General features: G+C 43.4%; 1 protein-coding gene across 1 annotated transcript in view; it reads left to right on the top strand.

Moving 5' to 3' along the window:
• Positions 1–13,967, top strand: part of SHANK2 (SH3 and multiple ankyrin repeat domains 2) — a 639,405-nt gene that overhangs the window by 291,948 nt on the left and 333,490 nt on the right. Inside the window, exon 16 of the mRNA XM_038407205.2 lies at positions 10,658–10,771. Coding sequence (XP_038263133.1) covers positions 10,658–10,771 — 114 coding nt within the window. The remainder of the gene's footprint in view (positions 1–10,657; positions 10,772–13,967) is intronic.

The raw sequence follows: 13,967 nt of genomic DNA, 5'->3' as shown, positions 1-13,967 counted from the left end.
GCAGATTTCCTCAGGATTAGAGCTGGGCAAAAAAATTTCAGTGAACAAAACTTTGTTTTTTTCTGTGCAAAAATGAAAAAAATCAATTTCTGTTCTAAATGAACCTTCCCCCCCCTCCGGTTTGGCCACTGAATGATCAATTATTCGCTCACCTCCACCCAGAAACATTCCTACTCCTTGTCTTGCAGTCTCAGGGACCTAGCAATCTTTGAGGAGACTGGGTTTGCTTCTTCCCAACTCCCCTGAATGTCTGCAGGGCTGAAGATACTTGCTCCTTGCCCGCCTGCAGGCAGGCACTCCTGTTTTGTTCCACTGCTCTCTAATGACACCATAACATCTTTTTGATGCTGCTTTGTATAGTCAAAAGGATCTGCTTACATGGCATATCCTCTTCAACATCAGCAACAGGGAGGGAGGGTTTCTGACAGTAACAAGTAGGAAAGGGAGAGGATTGGATGGGAGCAAAATACAATCTAAAATTAGAAAAAGGGACTTGAAAAACTAGAACAAAGTCAAACTACTTGCGTTGACCTTAATTATGTAGTAGATAAGATCTATGACTCAGGATCAACTTCAGATGAAGAGAAATGTCATGCTCCAAAACACTTGTTAATAGCCTCATTCTATTTACTTAGTTGTATTCAAAAATAGATTGAACGTTCTCATTGTTCCTTCATGCTTTGAATTTTGGGTCTGCTTACGAGAGTAGGAAGTTGCCATTATAACCTAATGAGTTGTTTGTGTGAGTTAGGAACTGGCAAAAAGGAGTTTCTTCTGCTCTGGGGTCTTAGATGGCAAGGCTATTTCCTCATTCAGGTGCATGGGCAGCAGGTGGAGCCCCCCTTTGGGGAGGCTAGACCCCCCCATCCCTTCTTCCCAAGCCCCCCCATGGCAGGAGCCACAAGACCTCCACACACACACACACACACACACCCGCAGCTGGAGGAGCCATGGGCCAGCTGCACCTTCCCTCCTGAGGCCCCAAGGGTAAAAGCTCGTCTCCTTAGGAAGAAGCTGAGCTTTTTATATGCTCCATGCAGGTTCCAAGGCGGCTGAGGAGGCAGTATGTGCTACTCAGCTTCCTGGGTTCTCCCTGGAGGGAGATTACTGATGAACCCAGGAAGCTGAGTAGCATTTACTGGCTGCTCAGCTGCCCAGAAACCTGCATGGGGGCATAATAATAAGCAGAAAACTTACCCAAAATTGTACGATCTTGCGCTGCCCAGAGAACTGTACAGTGTAAGCTCATGAAATTTGCACCCTCCCTCAATGTGGAGAGAGATATACACAGCTTTCTGCTCCAAGTTATGATTTCCACACACACACTGGTGTTAGACCAAACAAAACAAGTTTATTAACTACAGACGATAGATTTTAAGTAATTATAAGGGATAGGAAACAGATCAAAGCAGATTACCCAGCAAATAAAACAAACATGCAATCTAAGCTTAATATACTAAATAAACTGGTTATAAGTTGCAAATTCTCACCCTAAATGTTGTTTTAGGCAGATTGCAGAGATTCTTGAAGGCACGCTGCATTTGCTTGCAGCTTAAAACTGCAGATATTTCTTTCACAGGCCAGACAACCCTCTTGTCTGGGCTCAGCCCTTCTCCCCTAGTCCAGTCTTTTTGTTTTCAGGTGTTTCCAGCATCTTCTTTCTTGGGTGGTGAGCCAATGATGAACGAGCCATGATGATGTCACTCCCCTTTCTTAAATAGCTTTTGCATATGGCGGGAATCCTTTGTCTCCCAGTGTGATTCCCACCCCGGGTTAGTGGAAAAACACTCATATCATCATGGAGTCTAGTACCAGGTGACTCGGTCACATGGCCCTGCAGCCATAACTCAGACGCTGTTTGCAGCATCCCCAAGAAGGCTTCCCTGGAAGGTACGAGATTAGCAACTTCAAAGACCTATTGTTTTCCTTAATGACCCTTCCCAACCGGCCATCTGGGCTGATTGCATTCTGTCTAGTGGGCGTTCCCCAGGTGTAAACACATTTGTAATAGATGCATATTTCTAACTTCAGATACAGAAATCATACATGCATACAAATAGGATAATTATATTCAGTAAATAACCTTTCCAATGATTTCTCACATGCTTAATCTTGCATAAAATACATCATAGTTATGCCATAATCATATCATAACAATATCTCTATGAAGAATATGGGGGCATTATGCTGACTTACGTTAATAAAATACTAGCTAGGGGAAGGAGGCAGTCTTTCTCAATTGCTTGGCAGTCTACATTCTCCTTCCTGTCAGTTAGTAAAATGAAATCAGTTTGAGATTAAATGCTCAGAACTATCTATACAAAAAATAATTATTTGCAACAAGAGTCCTGCATTGTCATACATTTCATTATCTCTTTCATCTGACTGGAATCTCAGGCTAGCTTCCACCGTTTTTGGAAAAAAATAAAATTAAATTGATCTACAATAGTAACTTGTACTCAATCATAAAATAAATACAATAATATCTGTATCTCTTATTAATAAAGTTTCATCTGTCCCTTCACATGTAAAGACATACACACTGTTCTTATATGAAGATTAAAGACCATGAATCAGATTCTGCTTTGTTACACTGACATATATATGGAGATTTCCTCAGTTCTCTTTACTGTTCTGGATTTTCATCAGTGTAGCTAAGAGCAGAATCTCCCCCGGTGTTTTATCAGATGAGAGGTACTAGCTCAGGTGGAGATCTCTGCCTCTTGTCTGTTGAGCTAGTCACATAATATTGAATATTTTTTATTATAGGAATTGTAAATATATTTTATACAGCTGGGAAGAGATTCCTCAGACTTTTATGTGTTATATGTACATGTTGTAACTATTTCCAAGAGCAAGTGGGATATATCAGCATAAATTGTTCTGTTTTTTTCTTTATAAATGGTCCACACAGTGATACTGAGTTACTTCTGTTAATATCTTTAAAACACGAGTATGGTTTTGTCATTTTCCCTTCCTTTTAAACACAGACCTGGGATTGTTTATGCACACAAAATATCTCTGGCTTTTAGGAAGATTAAAAAAATGCATTGAAATTTAGTCAGTCTCTAACTGTATATTGTATATAGCCTGAGCAAAAGTTCATACATATTCATTGTCTTCAGTGGGAGCTGAGGGTGCTCAGTCAGATGAGGGCCCTAAACCCAGATCCTGCAAATACTTAAGTATATGTAGGACTACTCATGTATATAAAGTCGTACAGATGCTTAATTGTTTCCTTTAGGATGCTATATCAGAGGTGGGCAAACTATGGCCCGTGGGCCACATCTGGCCTGTGGGACCATCCTGCCCGGACCTTGAGCTCTTGGCCAGGGAGGCTCGCCCCTGGCCCCTCCCGTGCTGTTCCTCCTTACCTGTAGCGCGGGCAGCAGGGCTGCAAGCGCCTGCCGCTCTGAGTGGCCTGGTAAGGGGGCAGCGGTGGCAAACACATTGGATAGAGGAGTCCCGGAGGGCAGTCAGGGGACAGGGAGCGGTTGGATGGAGGTTCAGGGCAGTCAGGGGTCAGGGAACAGGGGGAGTTGATAGGGGACAGTTTGGGGTGGGGGGTTCTGGGAGGGAGTGGTCAGGGGACAAGGAGCAGGGCGGGTTGGATGGGTTGGGGGTTCTGAGGGGGGCAGTCAGGGAGTGGATAGGGAGCTGGGGCCAAGCTGTTTGGGGGGCCCAGCCTTCCCTATTCAATCCTCCATACATTTTCGTATTCCAACGTGGCCCTTGGGCCAAAAAGTTTGCCCACCCTTCATCTATATAGATTCGGGGGTCTGTGCTTGGGGATCCAGTTGCTGGATTGTGGGCTTAAGTTTGTACATTTTACTTTTTAGCATGACATTTGAAATGTTCATTCTGTAAGGTCTATATATCTAAACTTCAAAAGAAATAGAATTGACAGATGAGGAACATTTTCCTGTCAAGTATTTTTATTTTAATAGACATTAACAGGTAGTATCAGAAATAGCTATTATTGCATTACTGCCTTAAATCTAGGTAAACATTAATATTATATATAATTTTATACAGGCCTTCTTGGGTGTGACAACTAGACTTCTTGTTAGTATAAAAGAAAGTACTACATTTCCTGCCATGCATGGGCTTGATTATTCACGTCACTTACATTAGTGTAAATCAAGTTGAAATTCAACTCCTCTGAACTCAGTAGAGCTGCACTTTTGCAAAATGCAGTTGCAGGCAGAAACAGCACTGTAGTTTTAAAGTTTCATTGTTTTTCACAAGGAGTTGTGTGTGTGTGAGAGGGAGATCAAATTAATTGTCTATTTTAAGTATTTGGCATTGGTTTTCCTATTTTTGTTTAAAATGTCTACACAACCTTGTATTAATTTTTTCTTTGGAATACCTCAGGCTTCTTATTTTAGAAAGGTACTAAATGTACAGTGATTTATCTGAGCTTCTTTAAACATCAGAGTTGGAAAAATATATTTTAGTTATTTTAATTATTGTAATTCATTTACTCTAAATGTTTGATAATGGTACTGTATTTACACTGTTGTTCTGAAGTCCTTTGTCACAATCCTTGCTAAGAGATAAGAGCAATTTCAAGATGATCACCTATGCAAAGTAAATCTTTTCCTCCTCTTAGAAGAAGGTCATTCATTCCCCATTGTCATTTTCTTCCACTGTGAAAATCAGCAGAGTGTTTCAAAAGGTACCCCCATTGTGTATATTAGCTTTGGGATATGTGAGTATTCATTATATGCTCACACCATGAAATTCATATTACTTGACCCAGATTCCAGGTCTCTGGAGTTAACTGTTAAATAAAGTATTGTGCTCTTCAAATTATTGTCCCCACGGGTGCTCTGTATAAGGTATGTGCATATACCAATGCACTCTCAATTGGAGATTTTTGTCATTCATGTCTGTGCGTATGCACCTGTGCCCTGCACTTCGTGTTTTAGTACCAGGTTACATAGGGAGAGGCAGACTTACAGCCACTCCACTTTCTTCTCAGCCACCTACAGGTTGAGCTGGAATGTCAGTGTCCACTACGTAGCACATTCATCCCTTATCTTATCTCATTTGTATTTCTCTTGTTATTTTAGTGTGCTTTGTTTAGTTTTAGTACACAGTTTGTCCTTTTGGGGGTGTCCCCCACTTTATTTTCAGTCGGGGCCTACTTTGGTCTCTGTCTGTGGACTTTACTGGATTGTGCCAAAGATCCTGGCTTTCACACCCAGCCAGACCTGCCACATGTCCTTCCCCTTCAGTGACAGACATTCACCTGCCTTCTCTGCTTTGGAGAGTCTCACATCCCCTCTAAGTACAAAATCTGATCTGGCTTCAAAAGCAGATCCAGAAAGTTGAGGGAGAACAGATAGAAACTGCTACTTATGGAGTGTTCCCTGAGACTGGCAGGGTCTGAGACATTGGCATCAACAGCTCAGAATGCTCTGGTGACTGTGTCAATCTTGGCTCTGGTAAGCAAAGAACATATGGAAAGCCTTCGGAGTTTTTGAAATCCTCTAATATGAAGAGGCCCTATTTCCTAGAGAGGGAGCCCAGAAGAGGGGAAAGCCAGGGAACAAGGAGGTTGCATATCTCAGTGTGGGTAATGCTGAGACTCCTACCTCCTATGGTATTGATACTTTGATATCACCCAAAAAGACTTCCAGTTCCAAGAAATCTCCCAGCAAGCAACCCTGGGTGTCACCAGTGTTGGTACTGGAATTGGATTCTTCAAAATGCATGGACTCATTGAAAAACAAGGACTTGAATCATCCTCTGTACTGTCCTCATAGTGTCACGGCAAGGAGTGCACAGATCGCTCATCACTACCATCCTCAGTATTGCTCAACATGCTTACTCCCAAGAAACAGTACCCAGAGTCACCAGCATCATTCAGGTTCCTCTCCCATGCAGATCTTCATATCCTGGAAAAATATGAATTCCCTCTGCTGAAAGTTTTCCTGTAGGTACCAACATTCACTTTGGAGCCAGCCTATCCTCTGGTGCTACCACACCATCTCATGAAGACTCAGCCCCCAGTACCAAAGTGGTTACCACTCTCTCCTCAGCCTCTGGTACTGACATCTGTAGCTCCTTCACTAGACATAGGAAAGTATGTTTCCTCTGCATCCGTCCAAGATTCCCTCACCTTCCTCTTCCAGCCTCCCTCCCTTGAGGTACATCCTGAGAAAGGGACCCCCTGCAATATACATCTGATTCATCTGCCCTGGCAGGAGCACCCTTGGGTCTCATCCCTTTTGGTTCTGCCCCATCGCAATGGGCTTTCTGGAATCCTTGGGTCCCCTATGGCAAACAGTTCTAAATGGTACTGCTGTGTAAGAGGACCTTCAAGACCAATAGCCACTGATGGTTCTTGGCCCTCTTCCTCAGGAGGAACCTCCAGAAGAGCAAGAGCGAGGTGAAGAGGAGTCACTACCATCCAATAAATCCACCTTCTCACCAGATAAGACAGGTATGCGCCCCTTGCCATCCTGCACAGATGACTTCAAAGCCATTGAGAATTGCAGATTCCCTTGGAGGAAATGCAAGAACCTCAACATTCGTTGCTGGACATCCTCCAGATCACTCCTCAGGTCACAATTGCATTATCTACCAATGATGCCTTATTGTCACTAGCCAACATGATGTGGCAAACACCAGCGACCATCCCACCTATTTCCAAATAGGCTAACCTTAACTCTTTGGTCATCAATTCTGTCAATAAAAGAAATGGACAGTATTGTTCTAGATCAACCCTCTCCAACAAGGAGCTTAGGCACCTGGACTTTCTCAGTTGTAAGAATTATTCTTCTGCCACTCTACAATTCCCAGTTATTAACTATCAGGCCTTGATGGCGAAATATGACTTCACAAATTACTTGAAATCGTCTCATTTTATTGATCATTTGTCTCAAGACTGGAGGGAGATATTTCAAGCTCTCATCACCAGATGAGAAGGCCAGATGATCACTTAGACTTTCTTTCAGGCTTCACTTGATGCAGAAGACAGAGTTTTGAGTTCTATGGCAACTGCTGTAGTCATGTACTGTGTTGTGTCATGGCTGCAATTCTCTGGCCTGCCTAGGGAAGTACAGAATACCATGGAGGATCTTCTGTTTGAAAGGTTAAGCTCTTCAGTGTTGTCACAGATCGATCCCTCCACTCTCTCAAAGACAGGGCAATTTTGCAATCTCTTGGCATCTATATACCTGCAACAAAGAGAAAATACAGTCAGTCACAAACAGCTCAACGGTCTCCCTCTGTCCACTACCAAACCTCCATGAAATAGACTGAACCACCCAGAAACAGGTCAGATTTCCTAAGAAGGGACCAACCTCCAGAGTGACATCTGTCAGTGGCTTCTTCTAAGTGACCATTTTTGATGCATTGATTGAGGGTCACACCAACCCGGATCCTTTGATGCACCAACCCATCCTTCATCAACATTATGAAGTCTGCTTCTCCCATTTTCTCCTTCCTGGGAGCTCATCACCTCTGACAGATGAAACCTAGAGGTAGTTTCAATTCCATCCAGTTCAGCTTCATCCCTCCCTCTTATACCCCTTCCACACTCCTCTTCTGGGACTCTTCTCACAAGGGTCTCTTACATCAGGAGTTGCATTCTCTCCTGTACTTCATTGGAAAAGGGTTCTACTTTATGGTTCCCAAGAGAAAAGGAGGATGGAGACCCGATTCTGGATCTCAGGATTTTAAACATCTTTTCCACAGTCAGTGGTTCAGGAAGGTAACCTTGGCAGCTATAATTCCATTTTGGGATCTAGGGGACTCGTTCATTGCCCTTGACCTCCAGGATGCATAGTTTCATATAGCTATGCAGTCTTTCTACAGATACATCCCATGATTCATCATTGGCAAAGACCACTATCCATGTCCTGACTTTTGCCCTGTCAACTGACCTGAGGATCTTGACAAAAGTCCTGTCAGCCATTGCACTCCATCTTCATCAGATGGGAATAATTGTCTTCCCCTGTCTCAGCAACTGGATCTTGCTCCTTTCTCAAGGTATAGTTCACAACCAATAAGGCCCTATCTCTGTTCCACACTCTGGGCCTCCAACTCAGCACAGAGCAATCTCCTTTCACACCTGTACAATGAATAGAATCTGTTGGAGCCACTCTGGATTCCACACTTGCCAGAAAGTACTTGCCTACGGACAGGTTTTCTATGATGTCCACCTTCATTTGCACATGTAGCAGCTCAACACTCACCAGCGCGGCACGTCCTGCTGGTTGCCTTGGGAATTAGCTCAATTCCAGCTCTCAGAGAGCCCTCTGCTGGCCGGTATCTTACCTGTCTCAGGCCCATGTCTCTTCTGTACCCCAGTGCCCCTTAGCTCTGGTTCTTCCCCCAGCAGTAGCCCCACACTCTGGGTCTCCCTTCCCAGCAGTACACACACCCCCTATGCCCACCTTGCCTTAGGGGAATTAGTGCATATCTCACATAGAAATCTCAAAGGTTCACCTACTGAGGTTACAGAACACTGCAGCTGATTTCCTGAGCAGGGTTTTCCTTGAAGACCACATCTGGCATCTGAACAACACAGTATTTCAGGAAATTTGTCTCACCAGGGGCTCCTCAAAGATAGATCTCTTGATACTGTTCAATAGAAAGTGCCAGCACTTCTGCTTGAGGGGAGGGCATGCTTCTAACTCACTGGGAGATGCTCCTCTTGGCCTTGTGTCTGGCTGTATGCTTAGTCCCTAGTGCCATTGCTCCTTAAATTCCTGAACAAGCTGAAATGAGAGATGAGAGTCCATCCTTAGAACACTGTCATGGCCAACATAGGTTTGGCCAACACAATTCCTGCAATGGGCTCTTTGCCTTCCTTTGACAGTAGACCTCCTGACCCAGGAATCCAGCACCAAAACTCACCCCAACATCTTGTCTCTCTACCTAAAGGGCTGGCTCCTTGACAACACTCTGACATAGAAAGAGATTTGTGTCTAGAGGTCCAAATAATGCTGCTGGAAAGCTGAAAACCTGCCACAAGAAAAACTCACCTAGAGAAGTGTAATAGTTTCTGAGGCTGATTTGTCCAATGATCCATAATCTCCTCTTGAATCTCTCCTCACACATATTTTCAATTACATACTAAATTTAAAAATCATGGCTCTATCACTGACCTCAGTTAAGGTTCACTTAGCTGCCATTACAGTGTTCCACTATCCGATTGAGCATGAGTTGTCACTCACCCTACTGCTGCAAGATTCATTCTATTCAACCTGTTTCCACATCTCAAAGAACCTACTCCACTTGGGGACCTCAGCTTGGTCATCAGTGCCTCAAGGAACTTCTGGGGACCTGTTACTTTCTTCATTTGTGCTTCAAGATCTCATTCCGCATAACCATCACTTCGGCCAGATGGGTAGGAGAACTAGGAATGCTAATGGCTGATTTACCATACATGGTGTTCTATTGGGTTAAGGTGACTTTACATCCTCATTCTCACTTCCTACCTAAGGTCTTATCAGATTTCCAAATCAGTCAGGACATTCAACTACCAATTTTTTACCCCAAACTTGTCAGGAGGGGAAGCCAGTCTCCATACTCTGTTTCTACCTTGATAGGACTAAACCCCTTAGGGCTTCTCCCAGACTAATTATTTTGTGGAAAGAATGAAAAGGCATCCAGTGTCCTCCAAAAGTGTATCAAAATGGGTGTCAGGATGCATCCTGGCATGTTATGAGACCTTTGGTCAGTTGTCACCCACCTAGTACAAATGGCCACTTCACCACTTCACTTACCTCCATTGTTTTATCCAAGAATGTACCTATCTTGAACATTGGCAAGGCTGCACTGAATTAATCTGCTCAACACTCTCGTCTGTATTTGAGGTACTGCTCGGAAATCTCCTAACGTGGAGCACCCATAGGGACAATTACTCAAAGAAGGAGAGTTTACTTTCCTTGTACAGTAAGTGGCATTCTTTGAGGTGTGTTGTCCTTAAGGGTGCTCCACTACCCGCTCTCCTTCCCCTTTGCTTTGGGATGTTTGACTCTGGACTTTAAGGTTCAGAAGGAACTGGAGTAGCGGCAAGTTTGCCCTTCCCTATTTACCCTCACACTGGAGCTCAGGGATGTGTAGGGCACAGGTGTGGACCTGTGGACACTGTTGACAAAAATCTCCAATCAAGAGACCATCCTGACGTGGTGCATCCATAGAGACTATGCATCTTAAAGAACTCATTACTAATTATAATGTAAATACTATCTTCTTTTTCCTTAGGAAGTATAACATTTATGAGTAATTAAAAAAATAAATTTTGAGACCCAGTTTACCAAGAATCTGAGCCTGTCATTGGTTTAGCATCTTCAGTTCTCATTCTTTCCTGTTGTTGAGATTTATGATTTATAACATCAGTATTGCAGAAATACAGTAGTATATTTAAAGGATCGAGGTGGGGCCTTGGGAGTCATAAGTGTACCTTGAGTTCTGTTTCAACAGTAGGCTCCCTGCTTCCATCCCCAGTAGTAATACCTGAGAATCACCTATGCAGGGGATTCTGTGCAGATGTTTTGGGAAGCAGAATTTGGCTTATTGTGCTGTGTTCATTTTCATTGGTGTGCCATTGTCTAAATAATCTTAGAATTTAAGTTTATTCCAGAGGAAAAGTGGTGAAAAAGCTAATGTTCCATTTGTCTTTCTCTTTTGTATTTAGTTTTAAGCATTGGTGAAGGTGGATTCTGGGAAGGCAGCACCCGAGGAATTGTTGGATGGTTTCCCGCAGACTGTGTTGAGGAAGTGCAGTGTAAACCAAACGAAAGCAAACCAGGTAAGTGGATACAATTCAACAATAATTTGCACAGTAACAAATGAAATGTGTCTAATTGAGCACTGAGGTGGCCTAAATTAGAATATATTACATGGCCTTATTGTGCAACACTGGAAATTGAAGTATTAAATAAGGCTGAGCACTGGATTGAAAAAAATAAAGATCAGTGAAGATGTATTTATTGATCAAACTTTCCTGGTCTTTGTTCAAGCCAAACAATCTTTTTCAGAAAGCACTCTACTGTAAAGTACTGGTATAGCTCTCAGGGAGAAAATGACTATAGACATTTTTTAAGGCACTATGTTGTAATTTTATTTTCTAATAGTGCGTGAAAAGTATCTCACTAGTTGATTAAGCACTTGAAGGAAATTTGACTGTTGGCCTCCCAAATTGGGATAGTGACAAAATATGTGTTAAACTGCCATTTATTATAATAATAAAAAAAATCTGTTCACTACTTTGAGCCTTTCATGAATTTTTGAGGATGCAGTTATAATTAAGGGTCTAAAGATCTTCTTCATAAACCCTAGTTTGTAAAGAGTTAGTGATAGAACTAAAAAAATCTAGGGATAAGTTTATTCGAAAGTGGGGAGTGAGTGCTGTATTTTTTTAAATACAGTAATCTAAAAAAAAATTAGTAGTTTGCAGGTTTCAAATACTGGATAATGTTTTTGAAAATTAAAACCAGTATTATTCTATGCAATGATGTTTGGCAAGAAACGAACGGATTTAGGTGCAGATTCTGCAATGAGCTTTGCATGGGCAGAGTGGTAATCTCAGTGCAGGATGAGAACTGTAATACATTTGTTATTGTGTTCAACTGCAGCTTTTGAAAAATGATACTCTTTTGAATGCCTCTAAGGTATACTCCACGTACATAGCACAAAGGCCACTTAAAAGTGTTGCTGTAATGCTATTAACCATGGCACAGAGAACTGAGTTCTCCATTACTATGTGGCTATGCCATAAAAAAAGCAAAGACAATTTCATTTAACCACAGTTTATGGTTCCAGGTATTACAGCATTCATGAATCAAAAATAAATTGGCTACAATATTTATTTAAAGAATAATGCACCTAACGCACCATGGCTACTTTCCCTATTTTTAAGGGAATGTGGACATGGTCATATATTCAGATTGAGAACTCACTGTGAACTATAACAACTTCCAGAGTATATTAGTGATATCTAGAAGTATGGACTGGATACAGTAGAATGGTCTAAATGAGCTATTAAGGTGAGTTAGATGATTGATATGTGAATTAAGAACTTCTTGAGGATTTAAAGACATTATAATATAATTTTTGTACTGGCGTTCATGCAAAAAGTATCAGTATTTCGCAGATGATTATAGTCTGCCCATGCATAATTTGTGTTCAAGTATGACCTTTGTGTAGACAGAATAGGCTTGAGAAGGAAACGCTGAGCCAGACTGTTAAAGAATTAATGAATGCTGAAAAACTGCGGGTGTTGTAGGATTTGATTATTTTACTATGTAAAGGAAGTGGTGGGATGAGGAATCGGGGATAGGAATTAGGGTATGTCTACACAGCCTGCAGCAGTGAAGCTCCCAGCCCAGGGTGATAGAGTTCAGGGTTGCCCAGGGGATTCAGGGGGCCTGGGGTCTTCGGCGGCGGGGGTCCTTCCGCTCCGGGTCTTCGGGGCACTTCGCTGAAGACATGGAGCGGAAGGACCCCTGCCGCCGAATTGCCGCTGAAGGCCCGGAGCGGAAGAAGTGGTGGTGGGTCCTTCACTCTGCGTGTATTCAGCGGCACTGAAGGACCCGCCGCCAAAGTGCTGCCGAAAACTCTCGTGGGGGCCGCTGAAAACTCTCGTGGGGGCCCCTGTGGGGCCCGGGGCCTGGGGCAAATTGCCCCACTTGCCCTCCCCCGGGCGGCCCTGATCGAGTTGGGCAAGCAGGCTTGTACTAGCACTCTAAAAATAGTTGTGTAGACAGCACTTCAAAATAGGCTCCGAAGCCCACCCTCCTCCGAAGGTTTCAGTGCGAATACTTAAATATTCATTGAGCCAGAGAGTGAGTGTGAGTGGGAATGACTTTAAAGCACAGTGGCTTCCAGGTTCTAGTTCCTGCTCCAATTAATATTTAAATATTTTGTACAAAATGCAACAGATTGAACAGGAAAGATTGATGCCTGAATATCCTATTGCCTAGGGTAGTCACTGGGGAGATAAGTAATCTGGGTTCTAATCTTTGCTCCAAATTAGGCAGAGTGGGGATTTGAACCTGGGTCTCTCACATCTAGGGTGACTGCTCTAGCCATGGAGCTATAAGTAAGGTTAAAATTTTGTCTTGGTTATTTTTAGTAAAAATAACTGACAGGTTGTGGGCAATAAACAAAAATTTACAGAAGCCCACAACCTGTCTGACTTTTACTAAAAATAATGTGTGTGTGTGTGGGACTGATAGGGATAGAACTGAAGTCCAAGACCCACGGGTAGGGTAGGGTAGGGTGGCCTGGGGGAGAGAATGAGAGCCCAAGCCCCACTGTGGAGGGCGAAGTGCTTCAGCATCCGCTGCTGCCATAGTCTGGGAGCTGCGGGGACCCCAGGGCTGGTGGTGTCCGGTGGCTTGGGGTCCCTGCTGGCTGATATCTCCAGTCCTGCCACTACCAGGCCTGAAGCTGCCATAGAAGTCTCTGAAAGTCATGGAATCTGTGATTTTCATGACAAAATCTTATCCTTATCTATAGGGTATAAGGGCAGTGGTAATACCATCACCACCACTTCTCTTGAGAAAGGATTGACCTGATTTAGGCACCTAACTCCAAGAGAGGGCTCATAGCTGTGAATCGTGAGCAAAGATAGGTGCCTCTCTCCAGCCCAGATTTAGGATGCCTAACTCCCTTTGAGGGACAACCTCTTGTAATGATCCACAGGTCTCAAACTCAGGCCCACAGGATTTATGTGAGAGGCCACATTCCAATCCTCCATCTGGCAGCCCGCTGGCAATTGTTTACCTAGGACCCAATGTGAGGGTCCGTCCCTGAAGTCCAACAGGTGAAGTTTCAGAGTGGGTGATTGGCCCACTGGCCCTACTTAAGCCAGCAGCAGGAACAGGAAGCTGTTCAAACAACTGGGCTCTACTCTGCCTGCCTGTGCCCCCACCCTGATTTCCAGGCATCTGACTTGTGATTTTGATGTCCAGTTTGTCTGCTGCTTCTGGCCTCCTGGTATC

The sequence above is a fragment of the Dermochelys coriacea genome, chromosome 6 (assembly GCF_009764565.3).
Source record: "Dermochelys coriacea isolate rDerCor1 chromosome 6, rDerCor1.pri.v4, whole genome shotgun sequence".
Taxonomy (NCBI): Eukaryota; Metazoa; Chordata; order Testudines; family Dermochelyidae; genus Dermochelys; species Dermochelys coriacea.
This window is presented reverse-complemented; position numbering and strand designations above follow the sequence as displayed.